The sequence below is a fragment of the Cervus canadensis genome, chromosome 20, assembly GCF_019320065.1.
Source record: "Cervus canadensis isolate Bull #8, Minnesota chromosome 20, ASM1932006v1, whole genome shotgun sequence".
NCBI classification, from domain to species: domain Eukaryota; kingdom Metazoa; phylum Chordata; class Mammalia; order Artiodactyla; family Cervidae; genus Cervus; species Cervus canadensis.
Genome location: NC_057405.1, coordinates 40,850,912 through 40,874,329, shown reverse-complemented (window position 1 = coordinate 40,874,329; position 23,418 = coordinate 40,850,912). Strand labels below are relative to the sequence as shown.

Genomic DNA, 23,418 nt, shown 5'->3' with positions numbered 1-23,418 from the left:
CATAGGTCTGTTCTCTGTGTCGACAGCAGGGTTTTTATTGCCTCTTATTCACGTCACTGATTAGGGAAAGATTAGTGTCTTGAGGGTATGGGGATGGCTAAACACACAACACGTAACAGCACACGATTAGTCACGTATATTCACAGCCCAGGGAGGACGCTGTGTGCTATGCAGAGTCTTATGGGTGCTGTACTAAGTAGCAGAGTAAAAATCCAAGGACTGTGGGAGGCGGACTTGATAGTAACGAGAGGGTGTGGTGCCTTCTGGTTCTCACAAGAGGCTGTGATTGACTTGTCTGAATAATTCTGTAGGCTGGTAGGAAACCACAAACCACCACTCAGGGATAAGCAGGAGCTGTGGGTGGTGCCTCTGATAAAGAGGGTTATTTAGCTAGCACACATTATCCACAGGAGCAGAGTGTGGAGGGAAACTTAGGATTCAGCCATTTGAAGCCCTTCTAGTTTTTGTAGATACCAGGTCAGCTTGTAATATTGAGGCTTAATTTTAGGCCTTACATCTCCTGGGAAAATGAATCTTGTGGTTGATCGTGAATTGGTTGGAAATGTACACCAGAGAGAAGAAATTTTAATGTGGAAGTAACGATTTTGCTTTGAAACACAAGACTATTTTCTGCTATGAAGGAAGAATAGGGATCTGCAAGTTAAAATAAGTTCTGTTAAAGAAGAATGCCTTTGTATTATTGTACATTTTTTTAATGGCTGAGTGAAATGAATATCTTGCTATTGCTGGGATCAAAAATTATTGAAACTTAGAACTCGCTTTACTGACACTATCGAAGGCTTAATGTCCTTTAAAAAAAAATCTTAGGACGCAGCACCCTAAAATGTAGGATAAAATATTTTCGAAAGTCTTTTTAAGTGAATGTTTGTATTGGCAAATAAGAGAATACTTCATGAACCCAGAACAATGAGAAATCACAGGTCTAGAGGCAGGTTAGTTCTGTACCCAGAGACTTCCCTGGGTTTCCTAGTGATTCACAGTTTCTGTTTTAAAGAGCTGTAATCTGGAGAAAAGAAAAGAAACTTTGGACCCACTCAAGTTGAGAAATCAGATTTAGATAAAGGTTTAGTCTGCTCAAAGGATAATATCGCAATCCCTAACCTTCAAAGGAAGGCAGGAAGATTACCTGCCAGTCTTGGCCTTGCCTCGGGTGGCAAAGGTAAAAAGGGATATCTGCATCATTTACGACCGAAAGTGGAACCTCACTCAGGTTTGCAGCTCTGTAGTCTGTATAGTGTGAAAAATTCAATGCTGAGAATTTAAAGCAAACCAATTTGGTAGTGCCCCAGATACCCAGTGCAGGCAAATTCACAGCCTATGTAGAAAAAAATACTTTAACTCAGGTCTCACGTAATTTCAAGGAAAACGCTTTAAAAAAAAAAAAAAAAAAAAAAAAGACATGAGACCACAGTCCCAAATCGTAAAACATGCAAGGAAAGGAAATTCACCATGAGAAAGAGTCTGCATAAACAATAAACAACAATCAGACTATAAAGAATTCAGATATTGGAATTATTTTTATAGCATAAAAAAATGTTTAGTATATTTGAAGAGAAGTGAATATATTTATTTGTGACTAAGGAATAAGATACTATAATACAATAAGCAGACTTGAAAAACACATGGTCTAAAATGAAAAATATAATAATTAGAAATTAAAACTTGATATATAGCTTATACAACAGATTAGGCACGGATGAAGACCTAATATATGTATGTATTAGAAGTAAATATATATCTATTTATTATAATGATGGTGGTTTAGTTGCTAAAGTCGTGTCTGACTCTTGCAACCCTATGAACTGTAGCCTGCCAGGCTCCTCTGTCCATGGGATTCTCCAGGCAAAAATACTGGAGTGGGTTGCCATTTCCTTCTCCAGGGGATCTTCCCAATCCAGGAATTGAATCTGGGTCTCCTGCATTGCAGGCAGATTCTTTACTGACTGAGCTATGAGGGAAGCCCTTTAAGTTATTTGTGACTATTTATTATAATAGACTCATGTTATTATGGAGACTGAGAAATCCCAACCCCTGCAGTCGGGAGGCTGCATAATGTTGTTGAGGAGGTGATAGTGTTGTTCTGCTCTGAGTACGAGGCCTGAGAAGCAGGAGAGCGGATAGTGTAAGTTCCAGTCAAGTCTGAATCTGAAGGTAGGAGGACATGGATGGACACCTTAACAGAATACAGGCACAAAGGGCATATTCTGTCTTACTCACTCAGCCTTTTGTTTCAGTAAGGGCTTCAGTGGATGCGATTACATTAGGCAGGCAGTCTGCTTTGCTCACTCTGCTGATTCAAATGTTAATCTCATCCAGAAATACCTCATAGGCACACCCACCCAGAATAATGATTAAGCAAATATCTCAGTACCCTGTAGCCTATTTCAAGTTGACCATAGTTAATCATTACAATCAGAAAAGTTCTTAACAGCAAAAATGAAATAAAGTAGGCTAGGATGGTGAAGTGCTTATAGAAGGCAGCTTCAACCTAGAGTGGCATACCTTGCAAGAATGAAAATAAAATAGATTTTTTCAGACATGCAAAGACCAGTAACGATCCCCATGCAGAAATTCCTAAAGGCTGGATTATATCCAGGAAGAAGGGGAGACTACGTCATAATTCAGTTGGACACAACTGAAGTGACTTAGTACACACGCATGTCATAATTGCAGTGTGCAAAAAAGAACATTGTGGAAATACAATAGTTTTAATTGATGCTTTTGAACTGATGTTGGGGAAGACTCTTGAGAGTCCCTTGGACTGCAAGGAGATCAAGCTGGCCAATCCTAAAGGAAATCAGTCCTGAATATTCATTGGAAGGACTGATGCTGAAGCTGAAGCTCCAATACTTCGGTCACCTAATGCGAAGAACTGACTGATTGGTAAAGACCCTGAGGCTGGGAAAGGTTGAAAGCAGGAGGAGAAGGGGACAACAGAGGATGAGATGGTTGGATGGCATCACTGACTCAATGGACATGAGTTTGAGCAAGCTCCAGGAGTTGGTGATGGACAGGGAGGCCTGGCGTGCTGCAGTCCATGAGGTTGCAAAGAGTCGGATACGACTAGAACGACTGAACTGAACTGATGGATATATGAAGTGAAGTGAAGTGAAAGTGTTAGTAACTCGTTGCGACCCCATGGACTGTAGCCCACCAGGCTCCTCTGTCCATGGAATTCTCCAGGCAAGGATACTGGAGTGGGTTGCCATACTCTTCTTCAGGGGATCTTCTCAACCTGGGGACAGAACCTGGGTCTCCTGCATTGCAGGCAGATTCTTTACAGTCTGAGCCACCAATATAGAGGAATGTAATTCTTAAGAGAGATGTGCTAAAATGTTTAGGTATAAAAGTGTTGGGTTATTAGCAGCTTACTTTCAGGTGGTTGAACGAAAATTCTTTGTGTGTGTATGTGTATATGCTTAGAGAGAGAGATTAAATATAGCAAACTGTTAATAATTATTGAAATCAAGTGGGGGTTATACCATGTTCCTTCAACAAGATTCACAGGAAGACAGTATAACTTGAAGCCATTTATTTATCAATCCTAAAATTGTACTGTATTTGTATATAATATTATTTTAATAATCATTTTTTCCATGATTGACAGAAACCTAGATATTGATGGTTTCTTTCTGTGACTCCTCCAAGATTATCAGTGATAGTTAAAATCCTTAAAATAGTTACAGAGACCACATTAGTAGTAACATCCTTTGTCACAAATCAAGGGACCATATGTATATGTGTCTATTTCTGAAATCTACTTTAGCATATTTTTCTATTTGTCTGTCCTTGAAGAATATTACACTATTTTAATAACTCATACTCTAATGAATTTTCATGTCTGAAAGTATCAAATTCTCAAACCTTGTAATGAATCTTCAGGACCGATGATGCCATCTTTTTTCCTTCCTTTTAAGAAATGAAGCTATTTGTGGTTTGCTGTATTTACAACACTTTTTTTTAAACTTATTCCTTCTATTATGGTGGGTTTTCTTACAAATGTTTCTTTTTAATAGCCTTCTAACTCCTTCACATCAGTCTCAATTTTCAGACAGTGCACCTTGTACACATCTTTATGTGACTCGGGAGTTTTCATGGTTCCCTAGGGCTCACAGGAGTAAATGCAGTCTCCTTTATAATGAAATTCATCGCAACTTGGGTTCTTGTTTTGACAATGGTCCAACTTGTTTTCCCAAATCTTTGTGGCATAATGCTCTATTATAGCCAGTGTTTCCTTTACCTTTATTTGTAACTTGCCTTCTACATTCCCACTTCATGATTTAGCTAAAGATATTTCTTTGGCTTGGTAAAACCTTTTTATTTTCTTTCTGTCCTCCCAAATATTAAGGCCCAATATGTGTTCTATGGCTTCTGTGAAGTCTTTCTTAATTGCCCCACAAATCCAATAACATTTCTACATTTGTTATAGTATTTTCCATTTTCCACTTATTTAAATATATCACACATTGACTTCTATTTTTACATTTCTTTTAATATTGTTGTTGTTTAGGCTCTAAGTTGCGTCCTGACTCTGTTGTGAACTCATGGACTGAAGCCTGCCAGGTTCCTCTGTCCATGGAATTTCCCAGGAAAGAGTACTGGAGTGGGTTGCCATTTCCTTTTCCAGGGGATCTTCCTGACCCAGGAATCGATCCTGTCTTCTGCCTTGGCATGTGGTTTCTTTACCACTGAGCTACCAGGGAAGCCTGTTCTTTTAATATGCATGTATTTTATTTGTACATTAGGTCACAGACTCTTTCTTCTAGAGTGAGAACCTTGTATTATGCCTCTTTTGTGTATCCCCACTGTGATTATCACAGTCTGTAGTCTTATTTGGCACTATTTAGCCAGAATTCTGCGCTGAGTTTAGGAGATATTAGATGCATATTAACAGTTTGTTGAATGAAGACTGAGGCTTTGTTCAACAAATATTTGGTGAGAGGTAACAGAAGGAGCAAGGGATGAGGTGTCAGATAAAATGAGTTCTGGTCTTGCCTCTGTCACTTGCTAGCTGGGTTGCTTGTAGCCAAACCATTTTACTTCAGTGATACTGAGTTTCCTCTCTTTTACAATGAAGGCAGTAATGACTTCCCCACAGCACAGAATTGCATGAGCTTATTCTCATTAAAGGGCTTGGAAAGAGTGTGTACTCAAGATATGCTTGTGCCATTTTTCATATTATGAAAATCTTCATTACAGAAAATTTGGAAAACACAATAAAGTTCAAAGAAAAAAATATAAAACATTTATAATAATACTACTAGGAAAGAACCTACTGATAACATTTTGGTGTATTTCCCTTGCCATGTTTTTCTGTGCATATATTTTTAAATTAATTTGTATGTATGTATATATATACACACACACACATTTACATGTAGGTTTTGGACATTTTTGTTATGTCAGTTAGATAGTTTTTCATGAGGACTTTTTTTCTGTTGAGCTTATATAACATAAAAATAACAAAATTTTTTAGTTTTAAAAGTTCTTTGTAAAACCTAAGTGCATTCATATAAATAATTTTCCTTCTATTAACTGTCGACTGATACAAATATACATAATTTGATGAACAGAAATATTTCAATGGTATGATTTTTCTTTCTGAAGTACTTGCTATTTTATTGGGAATTTCTTTTGCCTATATGACCCAGAAAAATTCTCAAAACAATTAAAAAATTTTTCTCACTGTGATCGTGACTGAATATTGGGCTTGATGAAACTCTACAGTGATTTCTTCTTCTTCAAAGAAAAATAAAATACTGAGGAGAACTCAGAGAGTAAATCAGAACTTGAAAAGGTTCAATCATTTCATTGCTTTTCTCAGTTGGAAGGAAGAAGAAAGATGAAAATTAAACTCTTTCAAATAGGCATTAAGAGACATCCCAGAGAATTTTTCTTTGACTTGAGGAAGTAGAAAAAAAAATCACACTGGAACTTTTAAAGTTGTATACATTTAAAGTCTCTTACCTATAACTTAACATTGTTTATTCAATTTAATTAGGAAAAGTTTGTGAATGATTTCAGTTGTTAACTCTTACTTTTGCTATTGTATTTGACTTTTGGCTATGCATATTTTATATAGTTGGTATATACACTGAAATTTTAGCTTTCTAGGAATTTTTCTTTTTCAAAACTTTTGTTAAAAATTTAGAATTATTTTGGCCTGGAAAAGATTGTAGTTCTAAGCTGTAGTGGCACTATGATACAAAATAAGTGTAATCTAACTTTGAAATACATACAAGATATGTATATGGTATGCTTGTGTATGTGGGCAATGAAAAAATTCTGGAAGGATAGTCACCAGAATTTTAACAGTGCTGTCATAGTGGGATGTAAGACAATGTGTTTCCTCTCTTTGATGCTTTTCAAAATTGTCATTTCCCCCCAATAATGAGCATACGTTATTTTCTTATGCAAAAAGAAAATAATTCATTTTGAAAAAGAAAAGTGGAAAGGTAATTGTTTCACTCAATAAACACATTTTATGTAGTAGATACTGCCAGGCATAGTTTTAGTGTATTTATCAGTGAAAAAATTCTACAAAAACCTCTGCCTTTGTAGAGCATACATCTGAGTAGAGGGAGATAGACGGTTAACAACAAGCACGAATCTAATGAATGGTGATATATGCTGGAAGCCACTAAGGACATAGGGAATGGAGAGCAAGGCAGAGAAGCTTAGGGGCTCCAGGGAGGAGATGCCACTGGATGGTGTGGTCAGGACGTCTGTCTGCAAAGGCAGACCCCTCTCATATATGATCTTCTGCGACCCTTCTTTCCTCACCGTGTTATATCATTATGTTATTACTCAGGTGAAGAATTATTTTTCAGAAATCATGAAGAAATTGAGAATTCCAATCCTGTGTTACCTGTTAAGGAAACACTTAAAACAGGGTTTGTTGCTTCAAGTGTATGGAGAATTCACCTTCTAGGAGAAAGTGTCTTAATGAACAGAATAAGGGAAATATGACTTTCCCTGACAGGTGGCTTAATGTGGTATAGATGTGGCAGAAAGGTAGCCAACTTTGAGGTGTGTGTGTGTGTGTGTGTGTGTGGCTGAGATGGACAATAAAGTTGGAGGAAGGGAGATTGTAAATAAATTTTTTTTTTAATGCTCTTTCTTTTTTTAAACACCAAGTTTCTGGCAGTGTCTCAGAGTCAATCCCTTTTTGTCTTTATAACTCACAATATCAGACACTGTCTCTAGAGCTGCAACCACACCATGGTTTACCAGGGTAATTGATGTTTATAATGATAATCTATTATAGTGCCTATAAATTAATATGACTGATTTCTAAACAAATTTCATTTGGGTAGTTGTTAACTAGGCACATGTGTCATTTATATTCATTAGTTTGGTTCAAGGTGGTAGACTAGATACTTTTAATCCTACTTCAGATAAATGTGGAGACTTAATTAACTGGGAAGCCTTGCTGGAAGTCGCAAGTCTGTTGGAAGGCAGAGCAGGATTCAGCATCAGGGTTGTTCATTTTCAGGTGAAAAGACATTTCATTGCACCATATGGACTTCTTAACAATCATGAGAGCTAATTTAAGGGCAGTCATTCCAAGGATGTACTAATGCCTTTCAGTAATGCTGTTACTGCTCACAAACTCTGCTTTGAAACCTTCATGTGCAGTAGTTTTCTTCTGAATATATGCAGTTCTAAACTACTTAAGGAGGCTTGAAAAGAACCTGAAGTGCAGTGAAAGAAATGGATGAACAAATGGGACATGCAGTTGATATTAATGATTTAAAAGTATAAAACATAATGTATTTTAAATACTATATTATTTTATCATTACATTTTCTATGAATATAAAATGAGTTGCCCGTATGAAGTCACAAAAATATTTTGGGAGGTGGAATAAATATGTAGCTTCTGAAAGTAATTACTTTGATAGCTAAGATACACATTAGTATGTATACATTTTTGTAAAAAGAGTTCTATTTTTCTGTATCACAATGCATTTTTCCTTCGGAAGACAGATAAGCACATACATATATGTTATGAAGTTTTCTGAAATAAAAATATGCAGTTGAAAGTGTCCGTGCTTAAGTTATTACTTTAAATTACCTTTAAATTGAAAGAGTCATTACAGGGCTCTTTTTCATCATCACTGTTTCACTCTCGATAGTAATCGTAGGCAAAGAAAATAAACGCAGAAGATAAAAGGGCTTTATTTTTCCTCTTGTTAAGAATGAAAACGATAAAGGAGAATTCGCTGGGTAAGTTAAAACTATAGAATTTGATCTTTTAAGGTATTAGAGGATTTCATGTTTGTGCAAGGAAAAGCTGATGGATTGGATGTAACTGACTTTGTTGACAAGTCTGTTCATGGTTAGCAGACATTTGGTCCTGTCCAAAACACCATGAGACATTTGGTCCTCCTCTGAAGGTCTTTGAAATTTCTGTGTATGCTCAGTCATGTCCAACTCTTTGTGACTCCATAGACTGTAGCCCACCAGGCTTCTCTCTCCATGGGATTCTCCAGGCAAGAATATTGGAGTGAGTTGCCATTTCCTTCTCCAGGGGATCTTCCTGACCCAGGGATTGACTCTAGGTCTCCTGCATTAGCAGGAGGATTCTTTACCACTTTGCCACCTGGGAAGCATCTGTGAGCATGTTTGGTTTTGGACATGACCAAATGTGGTCCTTTCATATGGACCAAGTAACTGTCTCCATGGATGTTTTGGAAAGGACGAAATATGAACAAATATCAAGGACCTTTTGGTATGGAACAGATGTCTTACAGATGTTTCAGACAGGATTGAATGGTCCTGCAAGGCTGTTCACAGTTTAATGTATATGGATCTTTTCTAGAAGGTTGGTATCTGGGGAGTATAACTCTCAGATGCCCTGGATGTGGGTGCTTCTGTGAGAGTTTATGCATTAGCTACTACTCTGCATTTGACAAACATCATTACTTACACCTGCAAGGCATTGTATTTGCCATAGTCCACAGCCTACCTCCAAAGCTATTTTAATGTTAATGCAACAAATTTCATTGTAATATTTCATAATTGAACTTTCAGCTTTTATTAATAGTATTATTCATTAAAAACACCTTCACTGACTGTGTTTGCCTGCTCATAATGTATAGGTGTCAGCTATTAATTGAACATTTAGTAAATTCATTGGGCATCTGTGTTGCAGTCCATGTACCAGGCAGAGGCATAGAAAGCCATCTCTCCTGTGACCACACTGGTCAGAGTCAGCTTCCCTTTCTCTCCTTCCTATTGACGTCATCAAAAGTCACTTGACATTTAAAAACCACTGTCTCATTAAAAGGGGAACCGACTTCTCAGGCCCCTGTGTTCACTCTGAGACAGGAAGGGTGTAGACAAACCATATGAATCTTCAAAATTGTATGATTTTCTCACTTGTGCAAAATCGGGCTTCTGTGAGTTTGGAGAGTCTTTGTGCCCCTTTTGAAATCTAAGAACATTTTGTGTCCAAGTGTGGTTGGAAAGGTTCAGGATGAGAAGTGGATGGTTTGAGAGCAGCCTCTTGCTGGAACATGCTTGCTCATTCTCTGGGGCCCTTCTCAGAGACTGTTTTCCCTGGGAAGTCTGTCCTCTTTTCTCTTTTGGAGTTAACCACGCCTGCTCTGTTCACATAGGGGAGCTGCCTGCCATGTAACTTTTCCAGGTCTCCAGGTGAGGCAGGGGAATTCCTCCTCACTTATCGTGGCAAATCCCATATTAACTGTGACCCCCACGCTCAAGGGAGTTCCATGGTTTGCTGCAGTTAATCTTTTCTACTTGTATCCACATCAGTCTATATTATTATCCCTAGCTTAGTATAGCAAGCGTCATTGTGCAGGAAAGACTCAGTTTTGTTTACTACTTTACTCTCAAGATTATGGGAAAATGAGCTTGTGCATTTTGAATTCTATAGGTTTAAGCTGTCAAAAATTTTCGATGATAAGAATAGCTTCTATGTACCTACAAATATGATCTTTCCTGATGGCTCAGATGGTACAGAATCTGCCTGCAATGCTGGAGACTGGGCTTCGATCCCTGGGTTGAGAAGGGCATGGCAACCCACTCCAGTATTCTTGCCTGGAGAGTCTGCATGGACAGAGGAGCCTGGCGGGCTACAGTCCATAGGATCACAAAGAGTTGGACACAACCGCGTGGCTAAACACACACCTACAAATATATATTGAAGAGCCTGTTCTTATCATTAGCAAGGAAGAACCTAAGCACGAAGGGAAAAATGTGTGTGTCAGTAGACAAAAGATAGAATTCCCTTTCCCGTGTACTGGAGGCATTGGAAATGCCATATGTGGAGGAATTACAAAGAAAGAAAGGTCTCTAAGTTAAAACAATAATTTTTATACATGTATACATTCCGTGTAAGCTCTGTTCAGCCCCAGATATTGATATTTAGCTTAATGGTCTTGATATTTAGCTTAATAGGAGATATGTTAAAGTATGGGCTTCCCTGGTAGCTCAGCTGGTAAAGAATCCACCTGCAATGAGAGAGACCTGGGTTCGAACCCTGGGTTGGGAAGATCGCCTGGAGAAGGGCATGGCAACCCACTCCAGTATTCTTGCCTGGAGAATCCCATGGACAGAGGAGCCTGGTGAGCTACAGTCCATGGGGTCTCAAAGAGTTGGACCTGACTGAACGACCAAGCACAGCACAGCAGCACATATTAAAGGACTTTTTAGAAGCAGATACTTTTACTTAATTTCCAAAGCATAAGATTTAAGGTCGAGAAGTAAACTGTGAAAAGATCAGAATGTGTTTGATATCACTGGACTATGGGTTCCTCTTTGTATCCTATGAACCTAGCACAGGGCCTGGCACTTATGATATAGTAAGAGCTTGATAAATGTTGGCTGGATGAATAATTGTCTGTGTTCATTGCATTAAGAGGCAATTGTTATTGTTCTTTTACCTTGTTTGGAAGAGGTTAGTATGTTCCAAGACAGAAAATCAAACCAGAAAAATTTAGCATAAGGTATTAAGACATTGAAAGCAGGAGAAAGAGACGTGAGGAATTTGGTTATTAGCTGAGACCACTGTGTTTGTTTGTGTGTGTGTGTGTGTGTGTGTGTGTGTGTTCGCGCGCGTGTGTCCCTCTTTCTGTCTTTCGGCCAGAAAAGCACCGGCTTTCCAAAATACATGCTCTTCCTCTGTTTGTTTAAATGTTTTTTCAGATAGCCTGATTCATACTTCCAGAGAACTGATTTAGTGGTTGAGGAGTTTATTTCAAGTTCTACATGCAGGATGAGGTTTCTCTGTAAGAGATGAGGTGACTGATATGGATGCAGAGATTAGAAAAGAAAAAAAGGTATCCACCTCCTTGTGGCTTTGGCTTCAAATAATGAAGCTTGAGAAAAGAATGAATGTGAGCTAAAAAGATGGACCATATCAGTTGAAAGGGAAAGAGATTTCAAAAATTTCTACTTGTTTACACTATGTTTATAACATACTAACATACATACTCTTAGCAGGCAATTTTGAGCTCACTGGGAGCTGACTAGTGGTTTATATATAAATTTATTTTTTTCCAGTGTTTCATTTATAAGCTTGACTATCTTTGTCTTCTTCAGCTGTGTGGTGTTGCGTTTTCGTGTTTGGGAGACTGCAAAGATCCTGACCTGTGTATATGTGCTTGGGTCTTTTGTTAAGGCATCTGGGAAATTGTATATTTTCAATAGAGAAGAAATTGTGTCCCAGGAGTTTATAAATAGCATTGTCTTGCGGTGGGCTGTGCAAGGACCTCTGTGAAACCTCCCAACGTCCAAATGGTTCCAGCTCCGGTGAGCGGCCACCGTTGACAAAGCAGAACTCATCCAGGTCCCACTGCTAATTCTGTAGAAGAAAAAGCGGAAGAGCTGCTAGTGAGTCAGCTGCCTTGGTTAGCAACCGTAAGCACAATTAGCTTTAAGCCCAGCAAATTAAAAGAACCTGCAAGTTAATCTCTTTTGTTTTTCCTAGTAGTGTTTGCTCATCTTTCTGTGGGTTCTATATTTTTTAAACACCACAAAGCATTGAAGAGAGCAATTTTCTCTACTTTGTATATATGTATATACATATACGTATGCTCAGCTGCTAAGTCATGTCCAACTCTTTGCAACTCTATGGACTGTAGTTCGCCAGGCTCCTCTCTCTGTTCATGGGATTTCCCAGGCAAGAACACTGTAGTGGGTTGCCATTTCCTCCTCCAGGGGATCTTCCTGACCCAGGGATCAAACCTGCATCTCCTGCATTGGTAGGTGGATTCTTTAGCACAGCGCCACCTGGGAAGCCCTGTATAGATATATATGTGTATATAATATGTGTGTATATATATTGATTGCATCCTGTACACACACACACACATATATATAACATGTGTGTATATATATATTGATTGCATATACAATCAATATTGCATAGGATAGTAACAACAGATAAGTAAGATGACTAATTGGGGTAGGGAGAGACTTTCACTTGAAGATACACTATTTTGGGTAAAATTGTCAAAGTGTTACTTTTAGAGCCTTGGTATGTTAGAGTATCTGTGTATTTCATAATTTTTCCAGGTGAATGTTTCAATTCCTTTACATATTATTTAATTTTAACACTTTATTACAGGTTAAAATATGTAAGGAGATACCAAAAGTGGTTAATATTCTCCTTGTTCTCTCTTAAATTCCTAACTAGAACTTTCATTCTTTTTTTAAGTTTGAATGACATTATATTCATTGCTTTTTTTCCTTTCCCTCCATGCTGTCATTACTGCCTTTTAAGCTTGTTTTATTTCACATTGTATCAAGAACATATCTCCATAAGTAGATCTGACTGGATCTTACACATTCTTTATAAGAGCCATATAATATCCAGTAATATAATAGATATGATTTATTCAATCCTTCTTTTCTTGATGTACTTTCAGATTATTTCTAATGCTGCAACAAACTTACCAGGGAATTAAAAGAGCCCAGTTAAGAATCACCTTGTGTATTCAGACGCTCTTCCCAGTGCTCTCTAAGTCACCGAAATCAGATGACTTCACTATAGAAAGCCTGTGGGCTGGGCTTGTCTTGTGGTGGAGCCTCACATCCTGGTCACTCAGCATCAGTCACAGGCTCTGAAAGGAAGATGGTGCCCAGTGAGAGTTTGGAAATGGACCAAGGAAAGTTCTGCAGTAAAGTAACCTGTTGTTTGACCTTCTGCATATCCAGTTTTGTTTTGATCTTAAAATGGTAGTTAATGATTATAACATTGACCGACTTTTAGATAGTTTTGTGATGGTCTTGTTTTCTAATACCAATCAACAAAAAAGGACTAATGTAGAAAGCCTATGCAGAAATAACAGTATAAAGGCAAAAGCAAAAACTTTCAAAACAGGAGTCAACAGCAATGAAAAATCTTGGAGTGCAGAAGTTTTTTCTTTCATGTTGATGACCCACCCTCCAGGCCACCTTTTGGAAGTTTTCTTTCAATATGCAAATTCTAACTCAAGACTCCTTTGACATATCCCATCTTGCTAAACATAAAATATATAACACTTCAGTATTTTAAAGAGTGTGTCTTAATATTCTTATATCTATTGTTATCTTTAGTGTTAAGATTTTGGACTGTCAGGACAGTAAGAATCAAGGTATTCATGGAGCTTCTCTTCCAAACTTAGCATGAAGTTGCTTCCTATAAACAAATAGTTGATTGTGGTCATGGCTTCTTGTGTGATGTTAATTGGCTGAGGACAGAATGGGGGTCTGCACATGGGGTCTGTTCCCTAACTAATGTCAAGTGTTCCTCACAAGCTGTAGAGAAGTGATCTCTAATTGAAATTTGTCTATCATAAGTGTGGGGTGGGGGGCACGTGGATAACCAGAGGTTCAAGCCAGAAAGGAATACCTATGCAAAAACAGGGAATTTCTTTTTCTTTCAACACAAATGTATATAGAGTTGACCTTTAAACAACATGGAGGTTAAGGGCATCGACCGCCATTCATCTGAAAACCTGTGTATAATGTTAGAGTCGGCTCTCTGCATCAGCAGTTCTCCACCTCAGGATTCAACCAACCATGGATTGTGTAGCACTGTAGAACATATTAATTGGAAAAAAATCCGCGTATAAATGGTCTTGTGCAGTTTAAACCTGTGTCATTCAAGGATCACCTGTATATAATTTTTTTCTATTTAAAAAGTAATGAAGGGCAGAAACGAAATTAGCTGTTGTATGGCTGTCATGTATATCACCAGAGTTTAGAAGGATAATTTTGTAGTAACCCATGTCATCTTGCTTTCAGAATGAACTGAAACTGAATTTGCAACCTTGTGTGCTAGGTTAGGAGTTGTTCAACTCGAAATAAGTCAATTAACCTTTCTGAGCCCCAGTTTCCACATTCATATAGTGAGAGTTATTCCTCATTACCTCATTGGGTTATTGGGAGATTTATCTGAGATAATACATGTGAAAATGTTTGTGCAATATTGAATAAATTCTGGTTTCCCTTTTTTAAAACTCAAGAGGTCTTTCAATAAGATGATGTTTCTTGTTAGTACCAAAGGGGATACATAAGAGGTGGTGGTATAAATAAAACTTAGTGAAAGATGAATAATGATGCCAATAATCAGACATATGGTTTTAGAGTTAGAATTTCCATGTTATTTATCTCATTTGTTCTTCACTAGAATCCTGTGAATCAGTCAGACTAATTATATAGGTGAGGAACTGCAACTCAGAGAAATTAATTCAATTAACCAATATCATCTTGCGGGTCTAGCATGGAGTGTTCTTTCTGACTAACAGTCCAGTTACTTGATGGTGTCAATGCCAGACAATTGGCAATCACCCAAAAGTTAGAAGTCCAAAATAATGTCTGAAAATCTAGCATTGTTCTCAGCTTTACCATGATTCCTTTAGAGATGAGAGCATCTGGGCCCACATGAAGCTCCGTGTGCATTTCTGGGGTCCTGTGAACCAAAGAAAGTGTGTTTCTGATATCAGATGCACCATAATTTGTGACTCTTTTCACTTCATGTTTACCATTTCCTGAATTGCAGTTAACTGATTGGGAAAGACTCCCTTCTAACTTCAGTGAAAGGTTTGATTTGCTTCGTGTAGGTCAAGGTTCATCTATTTCGGCCATTAGGTGCCACAGATGAGTTTCTTCATCCTTTGGTTGATACTCAGCACATTCTGTGTTAGGATGTTATCTATCCTAGTATGTATATTCTTTCTTCTCCCATTGGAGTGTGCAAGTCCCCTAAAAATGGAGACTAAATCCTTTTTTTGTACTCTCAAGGCCCAGCTGAGAGCCTAGAATTTAATGGTTTCTCAAAAAAAGAGAAAATTCCTGCTGCAGCTGCTGCTTTTGAGATACCATTCATTATTGACTTCTTAGGAGAGTTTTCATTAGAAAACATCATATGAAAGAGAGGGCTCGTTTTAGAATAAGCAATGTCTGCTACCTCCCTCCCTGTATAGTGAATGGTCTCTTGAGAATTCTTTCATAGAGGCAATTGCTAGGAAGATAAAGGATATTTAGGAAGGCACTAGTAATTGCCCTGTCCACTTGAAGGCAAGAAAAGGTAACAGAGGTTCTACCCTCCCAAACACAAACATGAGACTGTTGAAAATTATGCCTGAAGCTAGAGCAGATAGACAAACAGCTGCCACTGGGGTAAAAAGGCTTTGAGATAGAGTTGAATTTCTTATTTCTAAAGAGGAAGAACAGAGTGTGTTTTGTTTGGTCCTTACAAATTATAGTGATTTGGTTTCAGCCTGAAAACAAGCACCATAAGCAAATACTGGCAGGCAGAGTCTCCATGGGAGTGGCCAAACAAATCCGTTTGCATTTCCTTCCAAGCCCTCATTTGGCTGATCCAGCCATAGAAAAGCAGAACAAAAGGCGATAGATTACTGCACCCTAAAGCATCCAAGTGGCTCCTTTGGGCTCCGCAGTTATTTATAGCCATCTGGCTCCCACTGAGGCCTTCCTGTTCCATCCAGTGATTGTACAAATGTGCAAATAAAAGCTCCAGGACCTTGATGCAGGGTGCAGCCAATGATTAGATTCTCAAGGCTTCTGTGTTGTTGATGTAGCCATGCCTTTTAACCATTAGTGTGAACGTGGATCTTGGAACAGGCTCATCTTCGTCTTCATGTGCACATTCTGTTTGTAGATGTTACTATGAGGACAGATTCACCCAAAATGACGGATGTGGAGCCTGTGGTCAGCAATTTTGCGTCGTCGGCACGGGCCGGTCGCCGAAATGCCGTCCCGGACATCCAGGGTTCAGCGGCTGCAGGCGGGACCTCGGAGGAGTTGCCCGTCAAACTGGAAGCCCTATCCGTGAAGGAAGGTAACACTCAAAATCCTCTTAGAATCAGTGGTATTTCTCTCTTCCTCCTCCTTTCCTCGGGAACAATCTCCCCTTTAACTAGTTAAACTTGTTTACTAAGATCTCTCAGCTTTTGTTTAAAGCTAAGTAGATCTCTTCAGTGTTTCAGAAAGTGGCCTTCTCTCTTTAATCTCCTGGTATAAATGTGGAAACTGAACATTTACTTATTCATTGGGTATGTATAGTTATGCACAGTGCTAGTGTTTGGGAATACAAAGGTGGACAGTTATAATCCCTTCTTTCAACCAGCTTACAAAATTTTTTGAGTTGCTCTCAGAAATAATTTTCCTTCTGCCATCCGTTGGCAAATCACTGTGGAAGCTTCTACTCCATCGTGGTATTCTACAAGCTCTTCTATTTATCGTATCTCAGAATAAATTTATTATCAATTAGAGATGAGAACTTTAAGGTGGGTGTTTGTATAAAGGTTGACGTTCTCTAACCAGTAGAAAAAGTTGGATTCAGAAAAAGCAAGAGCTATCAAACCCCTGTAGGAAAATCTCGAGTCTTTCACCCCACTGCTTATACACTGTTCTTAAATCTTCTAGTGTTTAGTTCTGTGAAAATAAATATAATAATACTGTGCCCCATTTTAGACTTCAAAGTGGACTCCAGTTTGTGTGTTTATTGTGTTTATTCCTAGTGGCAGTGAGGCAGGAGAGAGCTGGAAGCTCCGTACTTCTACCCTATTCATATGAGCCCCAGAAGAGGGCTCTTAGTTCTTTGCCTCAGGAGGTGACTTTCTCCCTGGTAAAGTTACAGACTTCCCAAATGTTCCTGGTATGATCTCTATGAAATACTTTTATCCTTGTTAGGCCAGGGACTGTGGCCAGACCCTGGAGTCTGGTGGGACTTACCTTTTTGGTTGAGTTACCTCACTTTTTTCTAAAAGTAATTTCATGTCTCTTAAGGACTCTATAAATAACAGAAAATATATATATACATACCCATAAATTATCATAAGATAAAAGATGAAGGAAATTAAAGAAAGAAGATAAAATATGTGTAGTGCTTTTGGCTTTTTAAGTTCAAAAGTGTAATATGATTATGGTTATCAGGGCTTGAAGGACCATCCTTAACTTGTGAGGTAGAGAATATAAGTTATTTGTTCATGTAACTGGTCTAATTATAGTGGATAGCCCCTAAACACATACATAGAACTTTAATGCTTACTGACATTATTTAGTTAAACAAACGAGAACAAATATATGGTACGAAAGTTAGTAGAGTCTTCATTTTATCTTTTTCCCTGGGAGAGACTGTTATCTGAAAGAATACTGTTTCTATTTTTATACTTTCCTTTAAATCATTTTCAAATAAAGTTGAAGGTACTAAGAAAATCCAAATGTTAAAAGTGAATTAACATATAACACCAGATGTTAAAGAAAACACAAAAGGAAGTAAATTTATATATGTAGATGGCCTTGATAATGTGTCACTAACGAAGTTGTATATAAATAGCTTTAAGATCTGCTTTTTGTTGTTGTTGTTAGCTAAGTACAGACATTCAGGATTTAAAATTGTTTTTAAAGCAGTTGCAGTTTTCAATTGATAATAATAACAAAAATCTGGGGTCTGTCTCAGACACTGTGGTTTCAGTGTTTTTAGTCATTTAAAAATAGAAATTTTGGGAAAGATCTTCAAGTTTCCCTCAGATCAGTCCTGTTTTAGTTTTCCTTTTTGATATTCTTAAGTGGGAAGAAATCTAGGCTGTCAGACATCCTGCATCTTACATGAAATTAACCTGCCTAAAATCTTCGTAGTTCACAATCTGTCTTAATCTATCCCTTAAAAATTGATAACTATGGTAGGGAGGACAAGGATACCTTATAACATATCAGCAAGAGGTGACAGAGGGTGGCAGCTTAGGAAGCTAAATGTCACAGAGGGCCTCTCTCACCTTCCACCATCTCTTAACTACACATTTGATCCATCATTTATCTTAGTGGCAAGTGTGAGGCAATGTGGAATACCCAGGTTCGATCCCTGGCTCGGAAAGATTCCCCTGGAGGAGGAAATGGCAACCCATTCCAGTATTCTTGCCTGGAGATATATTCTATCAGAGAATTAAAATAGGATGCTGTGGTAGAGAGTTACTGGGTGGCTCCTTTAGATTGAGAAATTCAGGAAGTCCTAACTGAAATCTGATGGCAGTGGAATATTTTGAGTAACAACTGAATGGTCCAGGCAGGAAAGTAAGAGGGAAGGACATTCTTTGTAGAAGGAACAGCTTGTATAAACCTCTTAGAATGGAATGAGATGGACATGTCAAGAAGCATAAAATCTTGGCCACAGGTGAGAAGGGAGAATAGAGATGACATTGGAGAGTAAGCAAGGAATAGCTTTCTTAGGGCTTTAGAAACCTGGGTGAATAAAGAGGATTTTATTCTAAATGTGAGGGAGATGATATTCATGTTTGAATATTTGAATATCCACTTTGTTATTTGAGGAATGGATTGTAGGAGAAATAACAGGTATAGTGGAGTTAGGAGGTGCACTCCCCATTAGGAAATCTTTGGGGGCCAAATTAAACATTCAGATTCATAAGACCACATTTGGTGCCAGTCTGATCAAAAGTATACAGGTTTAGAAACACAGCGGGCCAGAAGAGCCACGTGACATCATCTCCTTCTGTGTGGATCCTCGCAGAAGTCCATATAAGCAGTCATGGGGGCTAGTCTCTGTGCATCCCCACCCCACCACTCACTGAAAACTCAGGCGCAAGGCGACAAGATTTGCACCAATGGGAGCAATGGTGGGTTAGAAGCCTCATCTTCCAGGGAGTTAATACTTTGCAGTTAAGTCCATGGACACTACAAGAGACATGCTCAGTTACAAGAGTCATGACCTTTATGGAATCCCAGTGCTATGGTTCCCTACCAGTTAGAGTATAGTTTCTCTCAGTGCAGGTGTATTTTACCATTTGGGTCATTTCTACCATACACTTACTAACCGTGCTGACATACCAACATAATCTGGTTTCCAGGGTAACAGAGCTAGAAAATTAATCTCAAGTCAAATTTGCCATTAGAGCAGGAGAAAGGATTTGTTAAGCTTTTACCCATGGAACAGTTGCAGAAATCTAGTGAGAGATGATGGCTTTGAATAGGTTATGAAGATGGATGGAATTGGGTGGGTTTGGGATATGTTTTCTAGGCACAATTCATAGGACTTGATGATGAACTGATGTGGTAGAGATGACTACAAGCAATGAAGAAGAGAAATAGAGAATAATCCCTGGAGCAACAGGGTAGATGGTGATGCCATATACCGAGAAGGGCCAACATGGAAGAAAGGCAGTTTTAAGGGTTAGAGGAGTGATTTCTGCTTCTTCCATTTGAGATGCCTATGAGACATCCAAGTGCTGTCAGCTCTACTTTCAAAATTGGTTCAGAAATCTGCCAGTTTCTCCCTCAGAGATCTAGTCTCTTGGTATCCGTGTGACCCCATTTTCTGTCCTTTCTCTGCACAGTCCCCATGGCAGTTCTTTCCTGCACATTGCTGCCTTTGACCTTGATGTTTTCTCTGCTTGGAATGCTCTTCTCCCTGCTACCTACCAAGCTAACTTCCTCACCTCCTCAGGTCTTGACTCACATGGCCCCTTCTCAGTGAGACATTCCTAGCCAACCCAATTTAAAATTGCAATCTCCAGGCCCCAACACGTCTTGACAATTCCTTTTTTAAATTTCCTCTGTAGCACTTGTAAACTTTCCACATGCCAGACATTTTACTCATTTTAGTTATTGTCCATATTTATCATGAAGATTTCCCTGAAAGTTGGAATGTATAGTTTTTTCTTCACTGCTTGGTACGTGTGTTCATTGCTCAGTCGTGTCTGACTGGGATCCCATGGACTGTAGCCTGCTCGGCTCCTCTGTCCATGGAATTCTCCACGCTGGAGTACTGGAGTGGGTAACCATTCCCTCCTCCAGGGGATATTCCCAACCCAGTGATTGAACCTGGATCTCCTACATTGCAGGCAGATTCTTTACCGTCTGAGCCACCAGGGAAGTAGCACGTGCTTAATAAATATTTGATGAATGTAGGTTGGAGAACAGAATAGTCTATCAGATTTCTTTTCAAAGATGCCCCTGATGATTTTGATAGGACCCATTTTGGAGAAGTAATAGAAGCAGTAGTCATATTTTAAAATGATGACAGTCAAAGATATATTTTGAAGGATAAAAGAAAAACCAGTCAGTGGAGGCCGTTGTCAGTTTGGAGATGGTAGTGACTTGAGGAAATGAAGGTGCCAGGAGAAAGAGCAAAAGTCAGATGAAATGAGGAGCTTAGAGATGATCATGAGAGTGCTGTTGAGGCAGAAATGGATAGGATCCCGGATTATGAAGAAATTAGATCTGATCAGTGGAAGCAGCACCAGCTCCAAGGGTGAGCTGGCCTGGCAGCTGCTCAGGGCCCTCTCTGGGCTCAGGTGAGGCTTACCCTTGGTTTTGTTCTATGGTTGTCATCTTGAAATTTTTCCATATTTTTTGAATAACGGGTGCTGTGTTTTCACTTTGCCAGGGGCTCCAACAGCCATAGCCAGTTCCAAAGACCACGTCTTCCATGGTCATATGGGCAAAAGAAATATGTCTAGACTGCAGGGGTAATTTTACAGGTTTGGTGGCAGAAAGTTGAGCTTGTCTGATCTGATAGTTTTGATTTGTTTCTTTTTCCTATCAAGTAGAAAATGAGATTAACTCTTAGCAGCAAAGAAGGTGGGAAGTGTGAGGAAGCTGAGAGTGTGATCTGTCATCGGGAGATGGGGAAGGGCAAGGTCCATCAGTCTGCATCCAAACTGTGGCTTTGTCACTCACTAGCTCGGTGACTTTGGGCAAGTCACTTAACCTGTTTATGCTTCAAGACAATAGTCTGTAAGTGGAGATTGTAATAAACCTTTGAAGGTTGCCTGGCACATAATATTCTGGAGAATAAGAGAGAAAGGTAACTAGGAGACAGACCCATACATCTTTTCTTTGTGTAGTTTCTACGTCTACATGGATGGCAAAAAAGTGTGTCCTAATCAAGTAGAAAATGACTAGAGTGCATAAAGGAAAAACTGTTTTTTTCCCAGTATAGTACAAAGTAGATTTCAATATATTCTCTATGTGATGAAAATTTATCTGTTTTGCAGATGTGAAAAAGAAAGATGAAGAAACAGCACAAGATCAATTGGAAAAGCCCAAAGATGAAGGAAAATGAGGGCTCATTACCTGTCAAAAGTGCTGAATTTCTTCACAGTGAAAGACTTGGTGGCCCTGCTTTCCTGAGATGTTTGATCTGGTAGTAACTATGGTAACATTGCAGCCCTAAGCAACATGTATGTATTAGATAATTTTGTTGTGATGCTACTCACTTGGATTACAACCATGATGTCCAATGTAGGTTATTAAAAGGCAGATTACTTCCAAACTGCACCCAGGAGAGAGGTTAAGAGTGCATGATCATTTAAATACATATCTTTTGTCTATAAACCCAGCTAAATCCACTGTTCTCTTGGATTTCTTAAGCCAGATATATTTTAAATTCCATTTTTATGGTAACAGGTAAACCATTTCTTGGTAAATATAAACCAAACACTAGTAATTTAAAACTGTATGGGATTTGTAAGAAATTGTGTTTTTTTGGTGAGAAAAGTGATAGATTAGCCAAAGAAGGATAGATAAAAGTATGTTTTTATCCAAATATGAAGCTTTTCCCCCCAAACTTTAAACAGATTTGGAAAAAATAGTAGAAGTTTGACAGCTCAAACATCTCTAGAAAATTTTTGTCTGATGTATTTTGCTTCTAGTCTATGCATACTGTGATTTTTCATGTGAACTCTTAAAATGGAAAATTTGTGATGAATAGTTTATATGAAATATGCCTATTAAATGAATCTCACTATCTTCCTTAATTTCAGTGTGCATATGTGTGTGTGTACATTTTTCTTTAATGTGAATTACACAGAACACTTGACTAGTCGCTTTGTACTGTCTTTTCTTATTTTCAGGGCTTTTGTGTATATGATTTGTTTCTTAAATAATTTCCTCAGGAATGCAGACCTTAATTTTTATATCTTTCCTAAACTAGCTGACATAATAGTAAGCACTTAAGTGTTTAGTGAATGGTACAGGCAGAAATAGCAAAATACTTGCTTTTAATATATATTTAATTATATATTTTAAAAGGAATGAAACCAAAACCAAAGCTTTAGTAAATTTTGATTTATTAGATATTTTAGGAGAATCATGGAATTCTGAATTTTTAAAGAAAATCTGACTAATGGATTTATTTTTATTTTCAGATCTATCTGCATGCAGTATTTTATTTGATTGTTGACTTAGGCCACGTCTGTATACAGTAATCAAATAAACTCTTTCACTATTAAAGAAACTTACTACCGACCCAAGTCTTCTTCATTTTATCTCCTACAGTGTAACAGATGGAATATGGTGACATTTTAATGAGGGAAGTGAATAGTCTTTGCAGTATAAAACACCTCCCACTTCTCATTTCATTGACAAAGTTCATCTTTAAACCTGAGAATACAACAAAGGGGTAGATTTCAAAGAATCTGGTTGCTTTAAGTTCTTAAACATATATTTTTCTTTAAAAAATAATCAAAAGAGGTATTTTAGGTGTAGTGCTAATTTAACATTCAATAAAATATCTTAGAGCCGTAAAAATTAGGTTTCTGGAAGTTATTTAATGACATGATATTATATAGTCAATATAAAGAGGAATTTGGAGAAGGAAATGCCCTAATATTCTTGCCTGGGAAAGCCCACGAACAGAGGAGCCTGGTGCACTAGAATCCACGGGGTCTCGAAGAGTCGGACGTGGCTGTATGACCAAGCCCTGCACACAAACGGGTTAGGCTGGAGTTTTCAGGTCGGGGGAAGTGACAGTTCGGCCTCCTGAGTAGGTTTGGTAACATCTGGACCGTTTCTGGCTGCCACTAGTAGGGGAAGGGGCAGGGAGAGAATGTGCTCCTGGCATCCAGTGGGCAGAGCCAGGGATGCTGCTAAACTCCTTAGCCCTATAGGGCAGACCCTCACAGCA

The 23,418-nt window shown here is 38.4% G+C and overlaps 1 protein-coding gene across 5 annotated transcripts in view; it reads left to right on the top strand.

The window, feature by feature from the left end:
* Positions 1–22,753, top strand: part of PKIB (cAMP-dependent protein kinase inhibitor beta) — a 114,034-nt gene extending 91,281 nt beyond the window's left edge. For all 5 annotated transcript variants that reach the window (XM_043439609.1, XM_043439607.1, XM_043439605.1 and 2 more), the window contains 2 exons: positions 16,156–16,335; positions 21,509–22,753. In XM_043439609.1, the coding sequence (XP_043295544.1) occupies positions 16,164–16,335; positions 21,509–21,576 (240 nt within the window). In that variant the 5' untranslated portion in view covers positions 16,156–16,163 and the 3' untranslated portion in view covers positions 21,577–22,753. The remainder of the gene's footprint in view (positions 1–16,155; positions 16,336–21,508) is intronic.
* Positions 22,754–23,418: the final 665 nt, after the last annotated feature.